The sequence below is a fragment of the Melozone crissalis genome, unplaced genomic scaffold (genome assembly GCF_028551555.1).
Source record: "Melozone crissalis strain CALT ecotype California unplaced genomic scaffold, PUWL_Pcris_2 ptg000198l_1, whole genome shotgun sequence".
Taxonomy (NCBI): Eukaryota; Metazoa; Chordata; class Aves; order Passeriformes; family Passerellidae; genus Melozone; species Melozone crissalis.
The window spans coordinates 1,014,459-1,028,808 of record NW_026535962.1 but is presented as its reverse complement, the minus strand read 5'-3'; the positions used below and the strand labels follow the sequence as shown (position 1 = coordinate 1,028,808).

The 14,350-nt window shown below is 55.3% G+C and overlaps 1 protein-coding gene across 1 annotated transcript in view; it reads right to left on the bottom strand.

The window, feature by feature from the left end:
* Positions 1-14,350, bottom strand: part of PLXNA2 (plexin A2) — a 129,459-nt gene that overhangs the window by 77,781 nt on the left and 37,328 nt on the right. The window contains exon 4 of the mRNA XM_054293915.1: positions 5,107-5,241. Within this exon, the coding sequence (XP_054149890.1) occupies positions 5,107-5,241 (135 nt within the window). The remainder of the gene's footprint in view (positions 1-5,106; positions 5,242-14,350) is intronic.

Genomic DNA, 14,350 nt, shown 5'->3' with positions numbered 1-14,350 from the left:
CATGCAGGAAAAACAAACCCACTGACCCCCGCTCACACCAACGCCTCCCCCAGCCCTTCTCCCAGCAAAGTTCATTCTCCAAGGGTTCCTCACCTCTCAGGAGCTGTCTGCGTTTATTTTGGGTCTGGACAGACATCCCTGGGGCTGGGGAGCTCTGGGACAGGTGAGCCCCAGCAGGGCTGACAAATGTGCTGGCAGCAGGAGCCCAGCAGGGCCCCACCTGCCCGGGCTCGGCTTTTTGGGCAATCATGGTAATTAACACATCCTCCCTGGCAGCCAGGTATTGTTAATGAGAGCAGACAAGCTTTTAGCGGGATTTCTTAATTATTCCTAATTGAGGTCAGGAATTTTGGGAGGGTGGAGGAGGAGCTGTGCACACACAGCCCTTCCTCTCCAGGGGCTCCTGTGCCCATCCAGCTCCTCTCTGTCCCAGCCCATGAGCAGGTGGAGGGACTCTCAGGGGAGAAAGGATTTTGGACACCTCTGGTGGGATCCAGCTGAGCCCTTCTCCCAGCGCTCAAAGTTTGCCGACATTATGTCCAGCTAACTGGCTGTTCAACTAGCAGATAATGTAGTTAAAAATTTAATCAGTTCATTTTTTTTTTCCCTCCTGATGACTGCAGACCCTTTTATCCACGCCTCGTGCATTTTTTATCATGTTTTCTCAGTTCTCCTCAGGACACCATCGGTATTTACAGCCCTGCTCAGGCTCCAGGACTGATGGGCTCCCCTGTTTTTCTCAGCCCTCACTCCAATCCAATCTCTCCTAAATCATCTGGGCAGCTCCTGTCTGCCTCCCCCTCCCTCAGCATCCAGAAAATTCATCCCAAAGCAAAGCAAAGCAGTTCGCACAGGACTGAAGCCTCTGGGGGTTACAGGGCAGAGGAATGCACAACAAATTATCCCTGGAGAGCTGCAGCTCCTGGCACAGGGGCACTTGCAAAGCAAATATTTCACTGCTCCCAGAGCAGGCTAAAGGACAATTTCTTTACCTAAAGCCTCAGTGATGGATGTGGAGAGGGAGGGGGAGTTCAGCCGGTGGAAAAGCAACAGGTTGGGAATAAAGGAGGAGGAGCTGGGGCTGCCCCATCCCTGCAGAGTTCAAAGCCAGTTTGGACAGGGCTGGGAGCAACCTGGGGCGGGATGAGATGAGATCTGAACCCTCCCAACCCAAACCAGTCTGTGGTTCTGTGATTCCATCAAAGAACACAAACCTGTGCCCTCCAAAGCCGCAGAGGGCGCATCCAGCTCTGCCTGGAGCAGCAGGGGCTCCCTCGGGGCTCTGCTGTGTTTGTTGGTGTTCACGGGGTGGTTCTGGGCCCTCATCTCTGCCTGGGGAGTGCTGAGGCTCCCAGAGCAGGAGTCTGCTCTGTTCCACCCCTCAGAGCAGGGAAATCCTCCCCTGTGCCTGAATTCACCATGGCTGGGCTGGGAGCAGCTCCTGAGCGCATGGAGGCAGCAGGGACGGTGGAGGACGGCTCTGCAAGGTGAATTCTGCACCTACAGCACCCTGGGCACTGCCTGCTGAGGAAGGTGCTGCTGTTCCCCCAGCACCTCACCTCACCTGGGGGTTCACCTGAGGAGCACCAGAACTGAGGCATCATGAGCTGGGAAATAAGGAATGGAAAATTCACAGTTGTTTTTGGGCAGGGAGGAGGCAGTGAGGGCAGAGGGAGAGCCTGCTCAGCACCAACTCCTCTGCCCCTGCAGCTCCCACCTGCCAGGAGCCCCTGATGCCCAGGCTGGGGGGGAAAGGGCCCTCTGGGATGTTTTCCTCACCCCTAACACAGGAACTTCCTCCCAGCCACCATTTCCATCCTGCTGATTTAAATTCCACGTCTGCAGCCCTTGATTAGGTGCTGAAACCTTTTGGAGCCAGCAATCCCTGCCCTGGGTTTGATTGAGCTCCTCTCACTCCTGCCTTAAAAATAACCAAATCCCTCCTTCTGTCAGAGCTGTGAAAATCTTTGGCCCCGGTTTTGCTGATGCTTACACAATGCCCACAGCCCTGCCTGGGGGAGCAGAGGGGGCTCCTGCAGTCCTGGGGACACCAGAGCACCCTCATCCCACAGGATTGATGGGGCTGGAGCTTGCACACACTGAGGAAACCCAACTGACAGCCAGACAATGGATGCTGCTGGGCTGAAGTACAGAGCCACTCCTGCTCAGCGCCAGCAGCACTTGTGGGAGCCTCAGCCCTTCCCTGTGGAAGAGATTTTCTGCACGTGCAGGGGTTGTTGGTGAGGGCTCTGTGACAGACTCTGTGGCAAAATGGGGATTTTTAAATTAGGAGGCATTGGTGGCCCCCACATTTGTGAAAAATTGCCATTAACCCCTCACCTGCTGTTTGATCAGCCCTGGGTGCACCCCACGTCTCACCAGTGAAGCAGCAACGTGACCAATTTCACTTCAATATTTTAGTTTTGGTGGGTTTTTTGTGTGGTTTTTTTTTTTCCTGATAGAAACTGTTCATTGAATTTTTCTATTAAAAATAAAGCAGTTCACGCTGGGCAGCGGCTGAGAAGATCCATGGTCCCCTCACTGTGACCATGCTGGTCCCCTCACCACAGAACCCATGGTGAATTTGGGGACAGGACCCAAAAATTGGGATTTTGGGGAGATTAACTCTGCCAGCACGTGCCAGACCCAGTGCTATTCCCACCCTGGGACCCCACAGAGCTCCTGCAATGCCACCCATCCCCATCATCTCCATCATCTCCATCATCCCCATCATCCCCATCTCCATCATCTCCATCATCCCCATCTCCATCCCCATCATCTCCATCATCTCCATCTCCATCCTCATCCAGCTCTCCCCAGCCTTGCCCAGCCTGTGTGCAGAAATGGGCTTTGTTTGCTCCACCAACGCTGAGCAATGAATTCCTGCTTTAAATAGTGCCAGAGCCACTTCTCCTTTCCCCTGTGAGCGTTTGAAAGCAGGTGCTGTGAGAAGGGAACCTGAAAGAGCTCCTAATAACCACCCTTAAACCGAGTGGTTCAAGAGCCCCGAGTGCCTGGAAGCAAAGTTTCTTTATTCCTCTCTCCCCCGGATCGGGCTGTGCAACTGTTGCTTCTGTGCTTTGTGGGAGTGAAATCAAATGTCAAATATTCTGCTTTGGAAGGAGTTGGCAGCGAGACATGAAAGGCTCAGGGAGAGCTCGAAAAAAGAGGGAGGAAAAAACTGGAGCAAAGCACAGACAGGGCTGGGACAGGAGCCAGGGGATGGGGAAGGGCTGTGCCTGCAGCCACAGCTCCAGAGCTGAGCAGGGAGAGGCTCTTTTCCCTGCAGTTCTGCACTGAGCTGGTCCTGCCTGCTGCCGGCACAGAAGGGAGCTGGGCTCCGTGCCCAGGAGCTCCCTCCATCCTTTGTGGGAAGCATCTCCACAGCTCCATCCCTACAACCCCAGCCCCACAGCTCCAACCCTACAACCCCATCCCCACAGCCCCATCCCCACAGCTCCAGGCCTGGAGCTGCCCTCAGAGCCCATCCCAGGGCTGTCCCCATGTCCAGAGCGGCTCAGGAGGTGCCAGGAGCTGTTGGGGAGCGCCTTTCCCAGGTAAATTCCACAAACCCTCAACACCTTCCCCAGGTGAATTCACAAACCCCAACACCTTCTGCAGGTGATTGCACAAACCAGATGAATTCACAACCCTCAGCACCTTCCCCAGGTTAATTGTACAAACCTCAGCACCTTCCCCATGTAAATTCCACAACCCCCAGCACCTTCCTCAGGTGAATTCACAAAACCCCAACACCTTCCCCAGGTAAATTCACAACCCCCAGCACCTTCCCCAGGTGAATTCACAACCCCCAGCCATTTCTCCAGGGCTGTGTGTGGACACAGCCCTGGCCTGGTTCTGTCTCAGATATCAAACCCCAGCTCTGGGCAATCCTCCCCCCAGGTTTACTGCAGCACAGCCCTGCCAGGAGCAGCTGCTCTCTGTGGCATTCTGCTGTGGCAAATCTTGGTTTGTTCTCCATTTCCAGCCCTCAGAGGCCGTTTTTTGCTGTGTATTCTCAGTCCTTCTGAGGGCTCCTCTCACCATTTACAGCCCCTCAGCCCTCCGGGGCTGCTGGACCTCCCTCCTCCCCTTTTCAATCATCAGCCTCCTTTATAGAGGACCAGGGAACAATATCTCCTTGGCTGCGCTTTGCTGACCTATCGCACTGCAGGATGGGGGCACTGGGGTCACCACAGGAGCTGACAGATCCATATGCATGGGATGTTGGGATTTTGGGACCCAGGGCACGCATTGCTGCAAGGGCAACAGGCAAATCCTGTGGCAAAGCCTGCAAGGAATGAGAGGCAGCAGCCCCCAGCTCCTGGAGCCTCCCCAAGGCAGAGCTGTGGCTGGAAATGGAATTAATGTTCCAGGAATATTCTATTATTTGCTAATTCTCTTCACATCTTTTTGTTTCACAATTAAGCAAATTAGCGCTTTGATGAATATTAAGACGCTCTTGCCTCATAAAAGATGAGTTAGAGGCATTCCCCCTGGACTTTGCTCCAAATGAAAACACCTCCTCAACTGTTTGAGATCCACACTGGGTCCTTTCCTCCCTGCTGGGAGCACGGGCAGCACGTGGCTCCGGCACAGTGACCAAACACTAACATTTGAATAAAATAATTCAATTGCAAAGTTTGCACAGATCTCATTATCCAGCCTGAGCTGGATGGGATCTGAAATTTGTGGCTGCTCATGCAAGTGCCTGTCCCTGAGTGTTTCCAACAAGCAAAAAATGCCTTCCTCAGCCTCAGGGGTTCACTCACTCGAGGCTTTCAGTGGGGAGAAGACTTTGCCCTCTTCTCAAAGATTTCTGCCCTGTTTCCAAATAACTTTATAACCAAGGAACCCCTGTGGTTCATGACCGAGGCAGGAGCAGCTCAGAGCCCCACACCAGCCCAGTTCCCATCACTTCCAGCCAGGAACAAGCAGGTTCAGCTCTCCCCCATTGATGCCAATCTCTGCTCAGGGGCACAAAACCCCGAGCTGCTCCCGGCGCTCCAAGCCCGTGTCCCCATGCAGCCCCTCGGGGCTGATCTCCAGAGCGCAGTGCCGAGGGGAGGGAGCAGGGATGCCCTGGGCAGGGCAGCAGGCACTCACCTGGCGCTCTGACATGACGTACAGGTACTTGTGGTCCGTGGAGAAGGCCATGTCCCGCAGCACCGGGCTGCCGTCCTTGAACACCGGCACCACCTCGTACTGGATCCCGCCCTGGGGCGGCCCGTCCGCCCGGATCTGCAGGGCGAAACACACGCACAGGTCAGGGGCACTCGCAGCTGACAAATCCTGCCCTTGTTTTGGGATGAGGGGAGGAGGGGGGCAAGGTAGGGAAAGGAATGAATCCAAAAATCTCAGCTCCGAACTGCAGACAGAGCAGGGTGGGAGCAGGAGCTGGAGTGAAGGTTCTGTCTCCACTGCAGCCAGTGTGATTTCTCCACTCCAGGAGAAATAATGAGAGAGTTTTGTGGTTGCAAGGCGAGCACAGAGACCTCCAGCGAGCCATGATTGACCATCCAGGGGGAAGGAAAACTGTAAACTTTTAAGATTCTCTCTAAAATAAACCTGAAAGGAGACCACAAAACTCTACAGCCAACAGCAAAGCCAAGCTACTGCAGAGGTATATTTTAATTCTCCAGACACCTATAGAATGACACTTGGATAATCTCCACCACCTCCTCCTGCCACGGAATCCTCCTGGAGCATCATCCCTGCTTAAAACCCGGAGATGCTGCTGTCACTTTCCTGCCTGGAGGGTTCAGCGAGGCAAGGCCAGCCCAGCCGGTCGTGCTGAGCGAGCAGAGCTCTGGCACAGCACCACACGCTCCAAGCATCCCTCCATCCCTCCCAAACACCGCCCTGCTCCCGCAGGAAAACCTGCCCGGGCTGTGACAAGCCCCATCCCTGCCAGCAGCCGCTGCTGCGGAGGAAACGCCGCCTTCTCTTGCCCGAGTTAATAATTGATGGCCTCGGGGGCTGTGCGCGGGGAGGGCAGCGGGAGAAACAAACTCCTGGCATTGCCTTTCCCACCAGGATCTGCGCGTTTGGGGAGCCGCGGGATGGGAACGGGGCTGGGGGAGCCATGGGCGGGCAGCGACAGCGGGGATGGGCCGGGGATGAGCCGGGAATTGCCGGGAATGAGCCGGGGATGTTCCAAGAATGTACCGGGAATTGCCGGGATATCCCGGGAATGTGTCGGGAATTGCCGGGGATGAGCCGGGATGTGTCGGGAATGTGTCGGGAATTAACCGGAATGCGCTGGGAATTGCCGGGATTGTCCCAGAAATGAGCCGGGAATTGCTGGGATGTGCCGGGAATGTGCTGGAAATGTGCGGGGACGCGCCAAGGATGTGTCGAGAATTGCCGGGAATTGCCAGGAATGAGCCGGGAATTGCGGGGAATTGTCGGGAATTGCTGGGAATTTCCAGGATGCCCCTGCTGCCCCTCCAGGAGAGGGAACACGGCCCTAGGCAAACCCCTTATTCCAGAGATGCCACCTGCCGCCCCGAAATTCCCTGCTTTGGAGTGTATTCCTGCATAACGGAGCAAAAGGCAGGAAAACCCCAAGGCCAAACCTACAGAACAGGCAGGACTGGCACAGAAAGGGCTGGCTCTGTTTTCTGTTCCTGGGAGCTAAGACAGCAGGTTGTTAAAAATCTTTGATTTAGCTGAGAAATGAGCCACCCCAGCTGGGAATACCAGGAGAGCAGAGCTGCTCCCCTGCACCCTCTCCGAATAAATCCTCCCCTTGGAAGGAGCCCCGGTGCCTCCTGCCATGCACAGACATGTTGGCTACACACAAACACATTCATTTCCTGCGTTTCTCTCTTTCCCCTTTACCTCCCGAGCGTTCAGTGCTATAGAGGAACATCAGGTGGGAATGTGAGTGCTCTGTGGAACACCCACAGCCAGGCACAGAACTCCTGGCAGGATTAAGCTGCCAGCCCAAGCCTGCCTCGAAAGCCCTGAATTTTCAGAATGCAAAATCCCCCAAAAGGCAGAAGGTCAGAGAAAACAAAATCCCCCAAAAGGCAGAAGGTCAAACCCTGCTTTAATTCCACCTGTGAGAATTAGGATTGTCACAGCCCCAGTGAAATACCAGGAATCAGAGGCAGAGCCACACCAGTATGAGCCCAGTGCCTTACTGGGTGCTGCCACCTGAGTCACCCACGCTGCAGCGGGGACAGAGGGACAGAAATCACCCAGAAATAAAGAGCAGGAACGGGGGGCTGCCAGGGCTCCACAGCCAGCACCGTACAAAGGGCTGATTAATGGCCAGACAGGAATGGGAGCCCGGACATGAAGGATCAGCAGCCTTTGTGAAAAACAACTGTTTTCCAGAGTTCCCTCAGGGCACCAGCAGCTCGTTAAATTGAGCTTCTTTCTAGTAATGAGGTCAGACGGGGCTAATAAAGAGAGATACCACTGGACAAGGCTGGTGCAGACCAATTCCAACTGGGAATTGCAGCTCGGGGCTGGAGGCAGCGCTGAGTGCCCCTCCAGCCCGGCTGAGGGCTCGGAGCTGTGCCTGGAAGGGGAGTCTGGGATGGGTTTGGTGCCTGGGATGGAGTTTTGGGGCACAGCACGGGGTGCTGGCACTGCCTGTGCCCTCCTGCCCCCACAATGGCCAGGGAGCAGCCCTGGGGCTCTCGGGGATTCTGTGCCCAGGGCACAGGGCGGGGGCACAGCAGAGCCCCTCCCTGGGTGGGTGTTGGAGCCCCAGAGCCCCCTGGCCACAGCCCAGGCCGAGGGCACCCAGTGACACCGCGATGCTCCACTGCATCTCCAGCTCAGGGCTCGGTTTCCATGGCAACGAATGAAGATGTCAGAGAGGAGAGCGATGATTCCCGCGGCCGGGGAGGAAGAAAGGGATCATCTCACCCAGCAGGAAGCCTCTTGTTGGCGTTTGGAGAGGGAAATCATCCCTCTGCCTCACGTGTGGGTGCCGTGCCACAGCTCCTGAACTGTCCCTGGAGCGCAGGGTGGGACCGGCCCTGCACCTGCGGGCTCATCCCAAATCCAGGGCTCACCCCAAATCCAATCCAGGGCTCTTCCCCAATCCGGGGCTCACCCAAATCCAGGGCTCACCCCAAATCCAATCCAGGGCTCTTCCCCAAACTGAGGGCTCACCCCCAATCCAGGGCTCATCCCAAATCCAGGGCTCATCCCAAATCCAGGGTTTATCCCAAATCCAGGGCTCATCCCAATCCAGGGCTCGCCTAGCACAGCCCTGGGGGAGAGGGGAGCACAGGGATGGGAGAGGCACCTCAGGAGCTGGAACCCGGGATCAGAGGGACAGCAGAGCCCAGGAGGACACACCACAGGCTGCCACACTCGGACAGGGACCCGAGGAGCTGCCCGGGCCACATCCAGCCCGTCCCTCCTGCTGGGTGTTTACAGATCTCTGCTGAGAAGTGCCTCCTGACATAATCTGCAAATCCAAACTCATCCCAGCTCGCAGGGCAGCCCGGTGGAGGAGCAGGCTGTGCTGGGCGCAGGAGCTGCAGCCCTGCAGAGCTCACACTGAGCTCTCTAATACCCCCACAATGCAGCTGCAGGCTAAGCTGGGCTTTATCAGCAGAGATTAGCCAAATACCACATTGTGGCAGCGTGTAGGAGCCACTCACGGATCTAATCTGACATGAAGCTCCAGCACACCTTGTGCAGGAAAGTTCCCCTCAGGTGCTGTGCCCAGGCAGTGCCCTGCATTCCCCCCAGCAGGCTCCCATTAGGAGACATCGAATCTCTTTGCAGGAACTTTCCGTGATTAAATTACCTGTCTGTTTGCATTAGGGGTGTTTCCAGCAGGCTGACTCAGGGTGAATTCCTGGTGCCAGAGAAAACAGCTGAATAAGCCCAAGCATGAGGGGCTGATTGCCCAGCCTGGGTCCTGCAGCAGGGCCACCATTGACTCCTCCACACCTCTGCAGGGGCCTCATGGTCCCAAAGCACTCTGGTTTCCATGTGGAAACACCAGGGAGGCACTGGAGGGGCTCCTGAGAGGATTCCAGGTCCAGGAGCAGCAGGCACTGCCTGAACTTGCTGATTTTTGGAATGGCAGTGGAGTGAAATCTGGCCCTGCATGATTCTCCTGGTCCTGCATCCTCTGACCCCCACAGCAACCTACAGGAGGGGAGAATCCACATCTGGAACTGTAAATTATTACCCAAAAAGTTTCCAGGCCCCTGCAGGATCCCTCCCCAGGTCCCCATCCAGCCTTCCCTGCAGGCAGGAGCAGCAGGATGGGACTGGGCTCCACGTGGGAATTCTCCCCTCAGAATTCAAGTGCAACAGGAACCCCATTGGGTGCCTTTCCTTTAAATCACAGATGTGTCCCTGAGAAAGCTAATGACAAACCTTGCATGCACATTCCATTCCAATCAGCATATCCAATTAACTTCATTACCTGCAGGCTCCCTCTCTGCCAGGCTCTTTCTCTCCTGTCACATTTTCTTTACGCATTTCTCCCACATTAGGAGGGAATGGCTCTGTCACGGTGGGCACCACCTTTGTCTTGGCCCCACAGCCTCCGTGGATGGGTCCCTGCAGGAGCCCATGGCGCTGTCAGGCTGGGAGCGAAGCAGCTCCTGAGATCAAATCCATCCCCTCCCAGCTCACACTGCCCAGGTGAACATTAAATACTCTCACTAATCACTGCTGGGGCTGCCCTTGCAAAGCCCTGGCGAGAAAGGCTGCACAAAGTCTGCACAAAGGCTGCACAAAGTCTTCATTTCAAGCATGGTGGGATCATCCCAGCACTGCCCCAGCTCCCCCAGGAGGGTCACACAGGTCCCCTCTCACCTGGAGCCCACCTTTCCCAATGGATTAAATTGGGAATTTAAAATTGCCCTTGGCTCAGACAATTCCTGCCTTGCAGGATCTCTGACTCCCCTGTCTGTCAGCTGGCCTGGGTTTGTCCCTTGGCATTCCAGGGGGTGGGAGAGGGAGCAGGGTGGGCAGGTAGGGTGGGCAGGGACCCCCAGCCTCACTGTCTGTGTGGGGGCACCCACAATGCTGGATCTGCCAGAAGAAGAGATTCCACAAACATTTATTCCACTCCCACGAGGAAGGCGATGAGGAGAAGGATCCCCTGCTGCCTTTCTGCAGGGTTCTGGAGGGGAAGGAGCCAATTGTTGGGGTGAAGCAGCAGCTCAGACACCCTGACAGGACAAACCCTTATGAGAAATTGCCACCAGAGAGGTTCCTTCCTCCTCCAGGCTCTCCCACCCTCGTGCGGAGCTGCTCTGCATGAGGCAGGGAGGGTGGCACACAGGCACCATGCAGAGCCTAATCAGCAGCCCCATGTCTTTAATTTATTACTGCACGAGAGGCTCGTTCAGAACAAAGCTGCCAGTTCAGGAGATCATTCCTTGAAAAGACTTTTTATTTGAAAAGCTGTCAGCTCACACCTTGTCACAGCCCTGCTTGCAGCAGCACAACTTTAATAACATGCCACCTCATGCAAATGAGCTGCTAATTAATTAAGTAGTATTCTTCCGGGGATGGATTCATTAGAGTGAAATTTGGGCTGGCGAGGCTGGATTGCTTTGGATGGTGCTTTAAATCAGCAGCATTGTCTTCTCCTGGAGGCCCAGCTCTCCCTCCCATCCTGAGGGAAGCTCCTTCCACTCCGTGCCCCCAGGAAGGCTCTGCCCATCCTGCTGCACTGCGTGGGCACAGCCCAGGCTGCCCCTGAGCCCTGTGGGTGCCACAAACCCAGGGCAGCGTCATTCCCTGCCTTTCCCCACTCTCTGCCCTTGTTCTCCCCTTTGCCCTGAGCCAGAGCTGGGCTCGGTGTTAGAGGGACCCAAAGGGACACAAGAGACAGGACAGAAACCCAGAACTGCCAGGGTCTGCTTGCAGGACACACTCAGGGATGGAGGGAGCTGTGAGAGACATTTGGGGAGTGAATAACAAGAGAATCACAGTGAATAACTCAGGGCTGAGTGCTGAGCCTGAGCTCTGTGAGGGACAGAAACCCAGAACTGCCAGGCTGTGCCTGCAGGACACGCTCAGGGATGGAGGGAGCTGTGAGAGGCATTTGGGGAGTGAAAACAGGAGAACAGGGCTGAGTGCTGAGCCTGAGCCCTGTAAGGGACAGCTAACACCAGAGCAAGCCCACAGCTGGTGTCGTTCTGGTGTTATTCAGGCCGAGGCAGGCACCAGGTATCTGCCTGTCACAAACCATTTGCAGCTCCTGCCCAAAGCCCCCAAAATAGCCCTGCATCTGTGTTGTGTGTCCACAGCTCACCTGTGCCCTTCCAGCTGAATAATCCTGCTCAGCTCCGTGCCAGGCTCTCTCTCCCCAGGAACATCCTCCTCCAGCTCTGCATTTCACAGCTGAAGGGATTGGTCCTGCCTGCTTTGCTTTGCTGACCTTGAGTGGCCATGTAAAATGGCATCAAAAGCCACTTAGACAAGACGGTCTAATGTGGAGTTTGCTCTAAACGAGCTTCAGTGAGTCGTGATTCTCCCCAAGGAGGGAAAAACTAAATGACTGTCAAAAATTGCCACACAAAAAACCCTGTTTCTCCAAAGCCACGGCTTCCAGCTGATCAGGTGGGAGCCGCAGAGTTCCTCAGGAAATATTATTCTCTTTCCTCTTTGAAAACATCATGTAAGTAATATGTTTGAAATGGCTTCGATTTCCTGCCCAGCACCTCCCGGGGATGCTGGAACACGAGCCAGACTTGGAGCTGCCGAGGGCCAAAGCCCAGAAGGAAATAAGAGAATCCACATTTTATTGTCTGTGGGGTTTATAAAGCTGTGGATAAACCCTGCCTGGTGGTTCTGTGCCGCTCTGGGTCAGGCAGGAGCCAGCAGGTGAACAAGGGGGCCGTGCATATTTTTGGTTCCACTTGTGCATGCAGAGCCAGTCATGTGTTACTGATCAGATCTAACCTTGCTGGGGCAGAGGATGTGAGAGAATTACCAAGCTCAGCTCAGCTCAGCTCCCGGGAAATGAGGGAGATGAGGGAGATGAGGGAGATGAGGGAGATGAGGGAGATGAGTGTCTCCCACCCCCCAGGCCCTCCTGCCCAGCAGGAGCAGAGCTGCAGCTGGCCATGGGCATTTTCTGGCTGTGAATTTGGGCAGAGCTGCAGCTGGCCATGGGCATTTTCTGGCTGGGAACAGGGGCAGAGCTGCAGCCGGCCATGGGCATTTTCTGGCTGTGAATTTGGGCAGAGCTGCAGCTGGCCATGGGCATTTTCTGGCTGTGAATTTGGGCAGAGCTGCAGCTGGCCATGGGCATTTTCTGGCTGTGAATTGGGGCACAGCCTCACAGAGGGCTGGGTCTGCCGGTCGTGTGAGGACACAGAGCCCCGGGCAGGCTGGCAGTGCCCCAGGGCTGCCTGCAGCTCTCCCCTGGCCCTGCTGCCTGCCTGGGCTCTGGCAAAGCCCCAGCAGGGCCTGGCTCCGTGTTTGGGGCTGTTCAGCATCCCTGGGCACGCAGAAATGTCACCTGCAGGGAGCACCAGGCAGGGCCAGCAGGGCTGGCTGGGCCCAGGGACGTTGGCTGGTGCATTCCCTGTCCTGGAAGCGCTGAGGAATCCTGAGGGGAGGCTCTAAAATATAAATCCAAATCTCTCCCTGTGTGCTCATTCATGCCCCAATCTCCATCAGACAGAGGTTTGAGGTAGCTCAGGTCCCTGGTGTGTGAGGAAAGCTCCTGCTGCCCCTCTGAGCTGCTTCCCCAGTGCTATTCTGGGGCAGATCAGGGATAAAAATAAAAATAAAAAGCAAAATCTCCTCCATCTCCGCACTGAAACTCCCTAAGCCTTCGGCACATGCCCTTTGCAGCATCTCAGCATCAATCAGCAGATAAGCAGATGAGCTGGCTCTGATAATAATCTGGGTGTGCAACAACACATGGAACGCTGCTCAGGCCTGGATGCAGTGGGGTTTGCTGGGCTGGGCTCAGGGCACACGTCTGTCCCTGTCCCCCTGTCCCTGTCCCCGTCCCTCTGTCCCTTCCCAACACCAGCCCAGGAGTGGGCCCAGGCTGGCTGCAGGGGTGGCACAGGCACAGCCCCAGCACATTCCTGCCCTGCTCCACCATTGACCTGCAGACAAACACGTGCCTTCCTTCCGCCCTAATCCCCTGCAGCCTCATGAACATCAGCCGCGCTAAATTTTTCATGTAATTAAGAGAAAAACCCTAATCCAGTGTAATTAGCTCCCTGATTGCCAGCGTCAGGCAGCAGAGCGGTGTTTGAACAGCAATTCAGGTCTGGCTGGTTAGGCAAACACTGCGTGTGTGGCTCAGTAATTCAACACTGGAGCAGCTCCCCCTGTGCTGTCCTTTGGGCTGCTTCCCTCAAAGCTTCCCCTGCTCCAGGGGCCTCATCTCCCCAAAGTGCTGCTCCAGTTACAGCCCCAGGGGCTGGGCATGGAGCCAGGCCAGCAGCTCACACAGAGCCCCCTCCCTGCTGATGTTGGAGTGGTGCCCCCATCTCAGCGGGATTTTGGGTCAGCACCTCCCCTGCCTGCCCAAATTCAGCACCTGAGAGGCACAGCTGAGAGCCTGGTGGGGAAACAGGGGATGCTCAGCACCAGCAGCACAACCAGGCAGGGCTGGAGGCCACCAGAGCTCCGAGGGGTTTGTGGTGCAGAGCAGAACCATCCCAGCCCTGGTGCAGAGCAGAACCATCCCAGCACCCATCCCAGCACCCAGCCCTCGTGGCTTGCAGTGATATTTTCCTCGTTCATTCATATACATGAAGGCAGAATTTTAAGAGTGAAATGTTCAAATTTTGGGAAGGGGAAGCAGATGGGAGAGGAACAGAGAATGTGGATGCGTGTGCCAACAGGGAGGCAGAGAAACCAAGAAAGCACAGAGAGAAGACACCTTCACTTAACCATTTCATCCATCCCCAGAAACGAGGAGCTGAGCTGCTGAAGGCACTGTCAAATATTTCTGTTTTCTTTCTAAAATTCACCTGTGACAAACTACAGACACCTCTCAGCAGTCACACCTTCATCTTCAGACTCAACACCAGCCTGCTGAAACACAGGCTTGAAAGGGATATCATTGTGGGAGTGTTTGTTGGAGTGTCTCGAGGACACAAAGGGTTTTTCTGCTTTTGTAGAAGGGTCTTGCTCTCTGTTTGGGCAGTTTTGGTTGCTGCTGCTGTAGGGGCTGAGTTTTTGTGGCTGGGATAGTGCAGACCCCAGCCCCCTGTGTGAGGAGCAGGCTCAGAACCATCCCACAGCCCCCACTGTTATCATTCTTTCTTTTTCTATTCTTAGCTAGCCTTCTGATGAAATCCTTTCTTCTATTCTTTTAGTACAGCTTTAATATAATACATATTATAAAATAATAAATCAGCCTTCTGAACCATGGAGT